Raw genomic sequence first — 14,381 nt, forward strand, 5'->3', positions numbered from 1 at the left:
ATCTAAGTGCTGCTGCTAACTCTTAATGAATTCTGCTACTTTTTTTGTTGAATTGTTTCCTAACAGCAGCTTCATGAATAAGATCTTGCTCTGTTTTGTACTAAACCAATATTAAACCGATGAGTGATATGTCAATATTGTTTTACTTTTTGCTCAAAATTTTTTGTCTGTGGCTAAAGGAGCTGAACTTGAAAATAAATGTATGGTTGGACCAGATGATAATGATGGTATATTTTTCATTTTGACTTTTTTAATATTGCATTATTCTGCTATATTATATTGATGAAATCTTTAGTGTGTATACAAGTCTGCAATGTTGATCAGTAGGGGTGTTCTTGTATGTATTATGTAATTATGTTTGTATTGGTGTATATTAACTTTTAAATTATTGTTTTATGTGCTTTTTGTGTACCCAAGGCAAAAGCCAAGTAGGATTGGTCAAGTAAACCCACAGGGACCATGTGGACAGTAAAACATGGTCAATTTTCTGTCCCACTTACCTTGTTCCTTTGGCACCTTGCCCACTTCCATGGCACATGTCTTGTATACCATCCAACATTTGGTCCACCCCTTTTAGAGAACAAATGGACATATAGTTAGCCCTTACTGAAAGGTTGCAATATTGTTCCATTTATTTTTTCTGGGTAACCTTTTTACTCCCTGTTTATAATGGAGACAATAAACAAATACACAAACAAACAAACCAAAACTAAAGGTGATTTCAGGCCAGTTTCTAGTTCAATACATACCCGTTTATGGCTATACTAAGAGTTTTTTCTGCTTTGTGTGGTTCTCAGTGGATATCTTCAACCTCTCCCTCATCCCTTCGGGGCCATCTTAGGGGCCATCTATGTTCCTTGTGATAAATAGAGTCACCCTTTGGGCCCATCTCCAGGGCTACTATTTTTGTTGTGATAATCCAAGAGTCACCCTTTGTGGGTGGGGGATATTGATATTTATTAGTTTTATTGTCACAATTGATGTAATGTTCCCATTGTGGTGTAATAACTAACTAATCTTGTAACTTCATAACATACTTTTTAGAGGGATATATTAACATGTTCAACATTTCTTGTTTTCCAGTGTGTGACTTTCATCTGCCTGCTATGTACTGAAATAACAACCAATAACCATATTCCCAACTGATATTCTTCACCCTATATATTGTGATTATTCTACTAATAACTTAATATCAACAACTTTATTTTGACATAGAAGGTCCTGAATCTATGAATCTTACACGGACAATCAACAATTTTGTGGACAAAATGATTTTGCCAAAACAAAACCAAAACAAATGACCAATAAGCATCAGTAGGTCACTTTGATCATGATAGCTCATGCCTACTTCATAAAAGATTACAAAATAATTTTTTCAGTAAATCATATTGGCTATCCCCAGCATTGACTGCTCATGTCCATATGTTAACCAAATTTGAAATTGCTTTTATATTTGCCATTTCTATCATTTATTAGCTCATCTATGCTGGTTCCAAAAATACCAAATTATGACTTTTGATAAATATTATGGTATTCTATTAGCAAATCACTGATTTGTCCCTAAATTGCTAAGCAACCCATTTAAGTTTGTTTTGCATTATCTTCAGCTAAACGTCAATCAGTTAGATTCTCTACTTGAATTGTCTGGGTTTTTTTTTTTTTTTTGCCTTTTCAAGTTTATATAACAAAAGATATACCAAAAGATTAGAATAACAAAAGTCAGTCAGAAGGGGGGGGGGGGGTTATGTTGCTTCCGAAGCAAGGACACTCTTTATACTTGCATGTATACCTTTTCTAATAAATTGTATTACTATTGCATAAATTCACATAACAATTACAATTAAATAGGCATTATCACTCATTAATTCAACAAAAAATAAAACAAATATTACTGCATATATAATTCTCTTTCTAACAATTCAATTCATCAACTGTTTCTCCTCTCAATAACTTATTGAATGAGATGAATTTGTGATGTTTTGTTAAGTGCACAGTTTGTAATGTTGAAGTTGAGATGTATTTTTGTATCATATAATCCCAGTTTTATACTTAATCCATGTCTGATTTGATATGATGCGATCGTTTTACAGTATGCTAACATTAACTGGCGTCATCTATGCTTGTCATTCTAATATTGACAATTATTCAAAGATTGATGCTTAGTAGCTTTTAGTGAACAAAACTTTGTACATACTTTAATAAGAATATGAATAGCAAATGCTTAGAAATGACAAAAATAAGTTCCTTGCGTATCAAGCATGTAAGGAAGGTTATCTTGTTAGGGACTTCTAATGCATATATTTTATAAGATTCAGTGCATGATAATTACTTGTGTATGGAAATTTACTGATATTCGAGCTGTATTTACATCATTCATGCTGACTAACTATGCCACCAGATAATTACAAAATATTGAAAAGTCAGTGCCTAATTGATGCTAAACATGAATTGAAAATTGTATGCCTAAACAAACATGAAGAGCTTCAACTCTGGTCACAAGTACGCAGTAACAGAGTCTTGAAATCAACATCTCAATATGATTTCGCTGGCTCAATGAATGATATAAATGCAGTGAAATCTTGTAAGAGTAGCCTTTGTATCCTTTGTATAAGTGATTTTATGAATGAATGCTTATTTTTACATTGTCTAGCAACCTTTAACCCTTGCATACCAAACTTAATCGATCCAGGCTGTAATGGTTAATTGTATCAGTTGATCAGGGTCTGTGTCTCGGTATTGCCATACATATTTCCTGAATAGTTTGTAGAGCATATTTTGGTCATTGTGATGAGCACTTATGATGTAGCGTGTTGTAGATGAATGAGTCAGCAGCAATTTGTCATTCATACTACATTTGGTCGATCAGTTTGGTTACAATTTGGAAGGGTTAAGGTTGATATATTCATTATGCTTTTAAATATTCTTTCCTTGTATTAAGCTTTTGACTTAGATACAAGAAGATGTGATTATTTTACTTTACAGGAGCTTTTAAATATAGCCATCCATTACCTGGAGAATCCTTGGGCTCCCTAGGGATGTCTATGGTGTTTGATCAGTTATTTATTAAATGTTATTTCTCAGAATGTTTTTTTCTTTAAATATCATGTATATTGCACAGGTACTGCTTAAACCATATATAAAATTTATAATTATTTATACATTTTGAATTACCATTCAATTTGTGGTAAAAATGAGTTCTTGGTATAAAAAGGTCAACTTATGTTAAAATCTTTTGGTAGAATCATGTTTACATTGCATGATTGGTGCATGTAGATAAGTTTTTGTGGTTTTGTTTTATATTTATTTGAAAATCAACTATTTTTGTTCCAGAAAAAGTTACTGAATGTTGAACAAGTTAAAAAACGCAAAACCATTTTACATAGAGAACTCATTCAAATAATCACTTTAATTGCATGTGTTTGCATGATTTGTTGCATTTACTTACTTTACTCCTGGCTTGAAGCAATACCCTTTCAATCCTCTAATGCACTAATTTCTGATGTTTTCCCCACCAACCAACCAACCTACCTATTGCGCACTACTTTGAACTCTGACCCGGCTTCAACTTTGACACCTGTTATGCTGATATGCTTTGACTCCTGGTATGCTAACTACAGAGGCAGGTAAGGGAACCCAACTTCAGGCACACAGATTTTGTCAAAGCGTCAAAGTTTAGATGTAAATTCTTAAAGAATTTTCATCTAAACTTTCTTTCTAAAGAATCTTTGCATGATGCTTCTCACATAAGCTTTGAGTGTTCAGTAACACCTGTTAGTACAGTTAAATGTTACCAATTTGTGAATGCTATTAATATATATGATAATATGTTATTTTCCCAAACCAAATTTATATATCCGCAAATAGATTCATCAGGACTGTCCATTATATGAAAATGTTCTTAAACAAATCCAAATTGAGGTATGTTAACATCACCTTTATTTGGATTTGTTGAAGAACATTTTCATATAGCAAATTTATATATATCACATAAAGCTATATAAAGTCATATAAAGCTATATTATATCCACCAACAGGTATCAGCATTTTCTTAGCTATATTAATGATGATATAACAATAAGTGTTATTAAAAATTTCAGTCAATAAATATTAAATCATAAAATTCAACATGTAATTATCTCATTTCATTTTGCAATGTGGACAAAATTAACACTCATTTTATGCCATCTTTGTTAGGCTATCTACCAACATTTGGACCATGCTTTGTGAATTTCTATGGCTCTACTAGGGAGTTTTCTGACCTTCCTGATCAATATGAGGACCTCAACATGGGCAAGGTAAGGCATTCTATTAGGGATGTAAATCTAACGGAAATTGCCGGAATTCCAGAAATTTGGCCATTAAAAAAAAATCTGGAAATTTTTTTTTTTGCATTTCCGGAATTGGATGATGATAATTTGTCATAAAAAGAGCCAAAAAACTTTTTTAGGAAGGGGGCGATACCCTGCTGCATATTCCCCGGACAAACCCCTCTAAATATTCCATACTGCGCGCAAGCCCGCTGGCCACCTGTCCAAGGACCAGATGGATTTTCAGGAAATGGATATGTTGCCCATTTACATCCTTGTGAATCTATTCCTAACAGGCATATTGAGCTATGACAGAGAAGAGACAAAATGTCCAGCCATTAGGCTAGTCCAGAATGTTTGTGCCCAAATCTGTGACAAACTGCTGCTTGCTATAATTGACACACATTTCTATGGAACCCATTATGTTTCATTTCATTTTCAATAATAAGGTACTATTGGATTTTTTATTCTCAGGGTGATGGTGTGGCATATCGTGGGCGTGTCATGATGAGTATCGAGACCAAACTAGGAGAACATCCTGAAGTACTGACAGAAGAGATTGGTCACCAGCAAGTCCTACGTGTCCAGAAATTCCTCCGTCGTCGCAAATACCGCCTCTACTGTGCCTTCCTTGATGCGACCATGGTCAGTGAAACAGATGACCCTGTGGAATTTGAAGTCAGCATCGGTAACTATGGTAACAAGTTGGATGATGGTTGTACACCACAGGCGTCGACCACACAGCCAACCAACGCTGTATTTGATGGATGCGAATATTACTTCTTGCCATGGACAAATAATAAACCATTGGTTGTGGTCAATTCTGATTGGGAGGACATCAGCTTCCGACTGGATACACTCAACATTCTACTGAGAAAAGTGGAGAGACTGGTATGTTACTTGTATTATTGTAAAGTGTTATTAAAATGAACACCATAACTATTGAGCTATCAAAGAAAAAAATCTTACAAAAAGATTGGCAAAATTATGTTGCCATACCATCTTCCTTTCTATAAGCTTTCTTGTGTTTTATATACTTGATTATTGTTAACAGGAAGAGGCAATGAAGAGGGTGAAATTGACCATCAAGGCTGGAGCACCTGCTGCTGAAACTGCCGCACAACTGATTGGCATGATTGATAATCTAGTAGCTGACTGCAGGTAAGGGGTCAGCTATTATGAAACTCTTCCTTTTGAGAAAACACATGCCTATTTTTAAAGATTTTGACAAATGAAGTCACAGAGCCACCAGTTTGCACCAACCTAAAGGCATTTGTAAATCTAACCTACAGTTTTGGAATTAAATCTAATACTGGAACTTACTTTTTTGCAACTTTTGCTACGTTGCGTCTGGAACCACCAGACTTCACCAGACCAGTATTAGATTCAATTCCAAAACTCTGTTTAAAACTACTGGATAACTAAGAAAATTCACTCATTTATCTAAAAGAATGGTACTAAGAGTAGTAATGCTACAATATGAATAATATGATAATAAAAGTTGGATGAAAATGTGAAATTGATGTTGGCTTGTAAGGGATGAAACATGGGAAAAATTGTTCTGTACTACCAAACTTTATAATGTATCAAAATACACTTTAATATTTACAAAAGCAGTGTGAGTTACTGGATGCTGCCGTCAAGCATGTAACCTATAGTTACAGTAGCTACAATGCCACAGTAGCAATCTTGAGTAAATCTTGATTACTTTCCTCCCTTGATTTGTCATCCATGAGGAGGAATTGATGGTATATTTCTGCAAGGTACTATAGACGAATCTAATTTCACACATTCCTACACCTCAATGGCAGCCATTGTTGGGTCCCCCCTTAGGTCTATTCCACCTAAAATGTGAAATGATGTGGCCTTGGCGGGGATAGTAAAGTGCATTCCATCACCCGTGTTACACGTAGACAAAAGAATGATGAAAGTTTTACAACACAATACAATTCAACATCGATTTTTAAGTGGATTTAATCCACCCAATTGGGCAGTAACATCACCAGTTTGGTACAGGCGGGACCCAGTAATGGACAACTGAATTCTGACCATCACTTGCCTCGTTGGATTCGTCTATGGTATATTTCTGCAAGGTACTATAGGATATCCCCATGCCAATCTAGCAAGATTTGCCAATCATCTCTATACATGGATCTTAATTTTTGCAGGGATCCTATACCTGAATTGGACCCTACAAAAGTACGAGCCACAGAGCTTGATCAGCGTAAATACGACAGACGTCAAAGAGCCTTACAGCACGTTGTTGAAGAGGCTACCAAGCTGAGAGAGAATGCTACAGATGTCAATGAAGCACTGGAAGAGGTTGAAGGTTTTCTACAGATACTCAAGGAAATTGCTGTTGAGGTAAGGGAAGTGGCTTGACATAGCACGCCAACAACTTTTGTGGATAGGGTAGAAGGGGCAGAAGAGTATAAAGGGATTTGTGTGTTAATTTGCAGAACTACTGGATGTTATTATGTATTGTTGAAAAGATTTGTCAATCACAAAATTGGGTGGATAAAAAGGGCCACATATCCCCAATATACCATATTTACTCTATTAAACACTCGCACCTTTTTTCAAAGAAAGAAAAAGTGACAGAAATGCAGAAATTACCATGCCAAAGGCATGTCATAATCGTGAAATTGCAAAGACAAATCCTATTCTTTTTTCAAAAATTCACTTCTAATAAATGCCCCCTTCGAAAATGCAATGCCCCTGGGCATTTAATAGAATATATATATTTTAAGCTTTTAAAGTATAGACATGGCTACCTTCAAGACGATCAGTAACAAAGCTGATGACATTCTTATTGGGGACCAAATTGAGGATTTCATTCTGTGGAGAAAGTCCAGGATTTTGTAATGATATGCATGGTTAATATGTAAATTTAATATATACATTGTATAACATTGAAATAAGACTTGTTGATAAATCAGTGATTAAGTTATATTTTTTGTTATTCTAAAATATTTTTCTCCACAGCCACAAAACAGTATGCCTGATGTGATTGTTTGGATGATTAGTGGCACAACACGTATCGCATACCATCGTATCCCAGCATATGATCTGTTGTATTCATCTCGTAGTGAGGATGCATGCGGCAAACACTGTGGGAAAGTCTACACTTTCTTCCTCAAGGTGAGAATAGAAGCTGGTTGACAGAACATACATCATGTGTGTTGGGGTGTGTGTGTGTGGAGGGGGGGTGTGTGAATCAGTGTTAGAAATATGCTTCAAAAAGTTACTGGCCAGCCGAGCCTGTAACTCTGAAAAGTTACAGTACTGTTCATCAAATTACCACCCAAACCTTTTAGAGCTTTTAAAGCTGGGATACACATCAGCATTGCAAATCCCAAATTCTCACAGCTTTGCTACATGCAGCCTGCAAAAAAAAAAAAAAGGATTTTAAAAGCATCAATCCAAAGACAGTTACAAATGCATTATGATATATCTGCATTTTTGTCACTTATTGTAGTTGGCACTGTGCAATGCCTCACAGGACCATGAAGTTATTTATGGTTCTTTGAAGTGGCATATCACCACATTGGCCTTTGCGTAAGGGTATTTCTCCTTACCATGGACTGAAAATCATCCTATTTTTTTAAGTCAGAAGAAAGTGCTTGTGTCCCTGAAATTTAATTTTTAAGCTCGGGCCTTTCCTAATAATAGTTCTTCAATTTTTTGGGGGTCAAAAGTTACTGGCCAGGCATGTCTGCGACTGGACTGCTAGTAATGAGAGTTACCAGCCCAACCAAAAAGTTGCAGGCCAATTGGCCGGCAATATGTTAAACGTTGGTTGAGATAACAAACGTATATGATGTGTCTGGTGGTGGAGCGGGGGTGGGTGTGTGTGGGGGTGAGTGCATATGCATGAATGTTAAAGTTCTTAAAAGTATCTTATTGCAACAAAATCAAGAGAAATATAATAAATCTGCATACTGTGTTGAATCCTTAAAATATATTTACATATGAATGTGTGAATGGCAAATCTAGATCTGAAATTCTATCAGCATGATATAAGTAATTCTTTGCCAAGCATTTAAATTGCTTCATGTTGATAATTTATTATAAATTTGCATATCATTCTAAATATTAAGTGTATGAATCGTAGATGTGATACTATTTATTTGGTGCACAAAAAACTGTTATTAGTCATAATTTCTTTAGAATTAATCATAAATTTTTTCTGTGTGTGATGTCATACTCTGATTAATAGCTTTCTTTTTCAGGTGAATTTAGGAAGGTGTTAAAAACATCCCTTAAACATCTGGGCCCTAGTTTTATGCATGTATTACATTTCCTTGGACATATTTTGTTTCACATTGAAGTAATATTGGCAGTGGGAATGTGCAAAATTGTTAGGTGTGAAAGGTGAGGTTTCCAGGTGTATGATATCAGCATGCAAGTATCCAAGGGTCCCAATATCACACCACAATTCCCTCAAATAGTTTCCAAATTAAATGGTAATTTCCAAACTGAAAACATGTGAATTACTTTTTAAACTGAATATTATAGTTTCAAGCCCGTGAAGAAATGCATTATGTAAGATTTCAAGTGATAAAAATGTGTATGTTTTGCTTAACAACTTCATGCATTTAGATTCCAGCAATGACACCAAAACGTTATGAATGGAAATTAATTATATTTGATAAGCAGTTGTATCAATTTCATACCATTCCACATATTATGTCTTAGACTACAAAGGATTTATTTACGAATCTACTCATATCTGGGCTTAAAGTAAGTATTATAAATGCCGAAAATGATACGAGTAATTTTACCTTCTAAGACCTTTTAGAGTACAAATGATTTCTTCACCACAAACACTTCAATAAACAAAAACTTGATATCATCTTGCTTATTTTTCTGAATACTTCATGGTTTAAGCAATTCTATACTTGAGATCTTACAATCATTATAGACTCAACTGAAATTCACTCACAACCTCTTTTGAATATTTGATCAAAATGCTTTCCCCCTTTTGACACCATTAAACTACCTCTGAGGTAGTGGTATTACAGGTTTGGGACAGTGCACTATTAAGCACCAATGTTTATATTACATTCCTCTTTTAAGTTTAAGTCCCGTTTTCACCACCTTCGTCTTCCTATAATGCAGTTAATTAGAAGCAGTAGTCAGTGACAAAGTTAACCTGATATAACTTGATATTAATCTCACAGAGTAAAAAGGCTCAAAAAAAAGAGGAGACACATTCTACTCGTGACGGAGTAAGTGAAAGAAAACCCAATTCATAGCTGCAGAATTTTGAGCATTTGTTGTGGTATTGTTTCCATAGCAACTCAATCACTCACAGTATTTGAAGCTTGCATTACTTACAAGTTAGTCAATTCATTTTGAGTTTTGTTTTTATTTTTTATTACAGTTTTGTTTGACATTTTATCCATTTTGATGTAATTTTGAAAGTCCAAATGTATGGCATGATTTTGAAATTTTGAAACAAACTGATCTAATAGCATGACACCCATGTGTTATTTGACCAATTAATTCAGTACCGTGTTGTCTCACTCATAAATGTCAGTCATTGTTGTATATTTTAACATTAGACCAGCTGGAATTGAAATCATTGAAACCATCAACAGCGCTTCAGGTTTCAAAATTATTAAAAGTCATTAAACAAAAAAATAATAATAAAGATGAGTATCATGCAATAAATTGGACTTAAAATTATTGTCGCAACATATAGAAGAATAGTGCGCATTCAACATGGGGCACCATAGAAACCAACGCAGTTGAATTTGATACTTAGATTCCTTGTCCCAATTACATAAAAATAGAAAACCCAAGGGCAGATTTGTGGCAATCCATCTTCAGTGGATGATGAATTAGCCAGTCGCCATGCTCCAAATATAGACCTTACCTTTTCTCACTTCGTTAATATTTCACTCACATTGCAAGTATTGAGTAGATTATAAGTTGCAACTCACATTTATGCATGATATTGTACATGTGTTTTTTGCTCTCCTCTGTCTCCCTTCTCCCCTTACCTGTTTTACTTCATAGGAACCAGATGCAGAGCCTCCACCAAGAGCCCCTGATAACGTAAGGATTGTACAGGAGTAATCAATCGCTTTCACGCCATGCCCAAGCCCCGCTATTTTATTTCAATTTTCCACGCCATTTGTGCAGTATTTGTAGATTATCTGCAAGCACTTTTCTGTTCAACTATTTAGTCAAGAACTATCGCTGGCTTTATGTTCACAACTGGTGTATTGCATAGTTACTGTTACATCTGTTTGTCTCTCTGTTTGTTTGTCTGTTATACTTACAATATAGACATCCAGCTTGCATTTGGTATGATCATACTCACTTTTGCATTATTGATGGACTTGAAAAGAAATGTTTAAATGGTTGTTAACACCTGTGCTCTTTACCATATCAGCTATGATTGTTTTCGGGTGGGGGGCAGGGGAGTGAGAAAGGTGACTTTCGGAGGGGAAATTGCGATCAGTCTTTCATATTTGTGACCCATCACATCGAAACACGGCAGTTGTCGGAAACCCACATTTAAAGATAATAAAGAAAAGGTGTCCCAAAATATAAAGGAAATAATAAAGAATTTGAAATCTATTTGTCACATAAAATCACCATTCTACATGGGACATCAACGGATGAGGTGTCATTTTAAAGCTTAAAAGCAGTCCTTTAGTCTGGTAAAGAAACCTGTAAGTTCATTTTTGACGACAACTGCCGTGTTTCGATGTGATGGGTCACATTTGTGACAGTGCTTAAGTATGATCATATCATGTTAACATACCAGTCTGATCATTTCAGATGCTGCATGCCATCATGAGACACTTCAATGCTTTAATATCTCTAATGCATGAAGCCTTACTGTAAAACAACCTGCTAGAAGTTTCTTGAAACATCAGGAACTTTCAATAAGGACATCTGCAAAATGTATTTTGAACTAGATCCATATGGACCAGTAAGGTCCAGTTCAGAGTTATGTGAATAGAGCAAATTTATTGTGGCCTAAATCTGCTCAAGCTCTTCCCTTACAGGCAAAAGATGACCACGCATGTTCAAATGGATCAAGATCAGTCTGCTATGTAGATGGCCGTATTTGTTGCATTTATGTGCGCTTGCCATACTCAAGCATGTCAAAATAATACTGAAGAAAAACTGATATACTACTGAATATACTAAGAGAAAGCAAAGGAAAGATATGGTCATGTTTTTTGAGGTGGGACCCAATTGTGTCACATCTTGCAATTTGTTAAAATCAACTCCTTTTTGTATTTCTGATTATATTTCAAAAGTTTTCACCCAAACTAGTAAAAGTATACATTTTTAGAAAGCATATATTGTCATGATTGCAAATCTGTAAAGTTTGAATGGATATACAGGGTGTACCAAAAAATATACAGGGTGATTCCATTGAAAAATACCGAAAAAATTAAATTTCTTTACCGCTCCAATATTTCTACATAGTATATTAAATTGGAAAATGAACTTGATATTTGGAATGTACACAGTTAGTCCTTGCATTAAATGTATAGTTTGCACTATATTTGTTAAGCCCATTGTGTTATACAGGGTGTGAAAAAAAGTTGTAAATTAATTTTTTTAATTTATGTAAAATTTCCCTAAGTGCCATTAAATTTGGAAGATATATTCAAAATAGTTTACAGAATTGCTATAATATCAAATTTATCCAATTCCTATATAGGGTGTTCCAAAAATCAATATTCAGTGAATAATTAGTAACAAAGGTACATGTACAATACATGTACAATTAGCCTACATCAATAAACTATTTAACAATAACCAGAGATCAATATGTCATCAGATTAAATCCTTTGACTGTAATAATCTCCTTTTAGAAGATTTATTTCATATTTCAAAGATAAAACAATATTGAAATTTATTTCATATGCATGCATGCAAAATTAAAGCCCATTGTATTGTATGACCCACATTCCACTGCATTAATTAAAAGCTTGTTAAATCCTTAATTATTAAGTTCATTAAGATTAACTAGGTAATTATAATTATAGAAAGTTAAAAAATAAGATTAACATTATGCAAAATGCATTTTTACTTCTACTAGGCAACAAAGTGCATAAATTTTATTAATGAACATCAAATTCCCATTGAATTACACAGAGCTCCTCCGCTTCGGCTCCTCCACTTCCGCACCACCCTGACTAATTTACTTAATTAAGCTGTTGTAATTAATTAATACATTTGTTTAATTGTATTTGTTATTAATTCATTAGATTAATAATTTATCTTCAAAATAAGACCAAAACCATTTGTTCATGATGAATTTTAGCAAAAATATAGGAATAAGTAGACAAAATGATTTAGCAAAATGTGACAGCACCACCTTTTTTAGGGTCCCAGTATAAAAAACATGACCATATGTTGAATTCAAATTTATATAATTTATTATACTCGGTGATAAAAGGCTGACAAGCAACATCTAAAACAAGGGCCCAATTCCATTTTTGTTCTCAACAGCTCAATGTGAATATATGCAACATTACGAATATTGGTTTTGTTATTGCATTTTGTATCCAACCATGTCAAAGAGAAATTTGTTTTTACATTTGTTCATGGCATCAGTGATAATACTTTCCTTGATATTGCTCGAAGTGTCTTCACCAGTCTCAGTTTGTTTTCCATTTGTTTAACCAATATGATCAAATGTTGTCATCAACGTGCATTAATTGGTTTATTATCTTACAATCTAATCGTAAAATTCTGAGGTATCTGTTACTGAATTGGACAAGTAAATACTAAACTGATCAATCATTTATTTACAGGATCATTCTGCACACGCTAAACTCATTGGTTATATAACTTGTACTCAATTAAACATGACCACTTATGATGACTAATAAATTCATATAACATCAAGTGCCAGAGTTATCTCAAGAGTTTTGGTATGGCATTACATTTGATTCATGAAAAAATACATTTTGTGTACCAATAAGTGAAATTGAGATTAAAAAGCATTTACTGACTGTTTTTAAAGCAATTTGTTGAAATTTTATCAAACCTTTGTTAGCAGTTCCTAAAGTATCAAGCCAATGATGTGTTTACACTTCTGTGATGCATCATTAGATGGTATACAATAGTTTCAAGGCACAGTAATCATCAGTAGGTGACAGCCATATTTAACACATGGAGCCATTTGGTTGCATGGAATCATTGATCCATCAACTTAAGCAAGGGTGAAAATAAGTGGGAGACGTTTAGCCCCCAGAAACCCTGAAATGGCCCCTGGTCTCATCTAAATTTAAGCTGACCAGGGGACATGTGGCCCCTGGTTCCATGTTGAATGAAGTGAACCAGGGGCCATTTTGTGTAAAAAGGAGCCCCTAGTTCATCATTTCTTATTTTCACCCTTGCCATCAAGTCAAAACAGAAAGAGGATGAACAATAAAGGGTCAAATCAAGTGAAACATTTGCTATACAAGAAATATTGACTACATTCTCGCCTTGAATCAACAAAAATAAAATGCTGCGGAAGGTTCAGCTAAAGGGTACATAAGTTCCAAGTTCCCCTAAATCTTTTTAGAATAAATCCAGAAGTTTATTACGAAATGAAAAAATTATAAACGTTAATGGTAGGCAATTTTGTTTTACACACCTGGCGCAATTTACAGTGTCACACATTGTTCTGCTCGTTCACAATGGCTTAATAAGTAAGAAATATGCAATTTAGAAAGTTGCACTTTGGTCCATTTGCAAAATGTAACGCATGGATAGGGCACGCCTACTGTGTTGTTTAATAGTTGAATGGACCAAAGACTTCAGAACTTTCAAAACTGCATCCTTCCTTACATAATGAGCCACTGTGACCGAAAGCAACTATGTGTGACATTGTAGATTAAACCAGTTGTGTTAAAAAAATGTGCTACCAATTATTTATTGTAACAAGTCTTAGGGGAAATTAGAACTTGTGGACCCTGTATTTTGACACCCTAGGATATTTTGACACCCTAGGATATTTTGACACCCTAGGATATTTTGACACCCTAGGATATTTTGACACCCTAGGATATTTTGACACCCTATGATATTTCAAATATGTGACTGAAG

General features: G+C 34.4%; 1 protein-coding gene across 1 annotated transcript in view; it reads left to right on the forward strand.

Annotated features, from left to right (window-relative positions):
- The window catches only part of LOC140152073 (myoferlin-like), a 177,085-nt gene that overhangs the window by 76,805 nt on the left and 85,899 nt on the right, over nt 1–14,381 (forward strand). The window contains 6 exon segments of the mRNA XM_072174374.1: nt 4,195–4,295; nt 4,782–5,198; nt 5,362–5,468; nt 6,476–6,671; nt 7,293–7,448; nt 10,332–10,370. Coding sequence (XP_072030475.1) covers nt 4,195–4,295; nt 4,782–5,198; nt 5,362–5,468; nt 6,476–6,671; nt 7,293–7,448; nt 10,332–10,370 — 1,016 coding nt within the window.

The sequence above is a fragment of the Amphiura filiformis genome, chromosome 1, assembly GCF_039555335.1.
Source record: "Amphiura filiformis chromosome 1, Afil_fr2py, whole genome shotgun sequence".
In the NCBI taxonomy this organism is placed as follows: Eukaryota; Metazoa; Echinodermata; class Ophiuroidea; order Amphilepidida; family Amphiuridae; genus Amphiura; species Amphiura filiformis.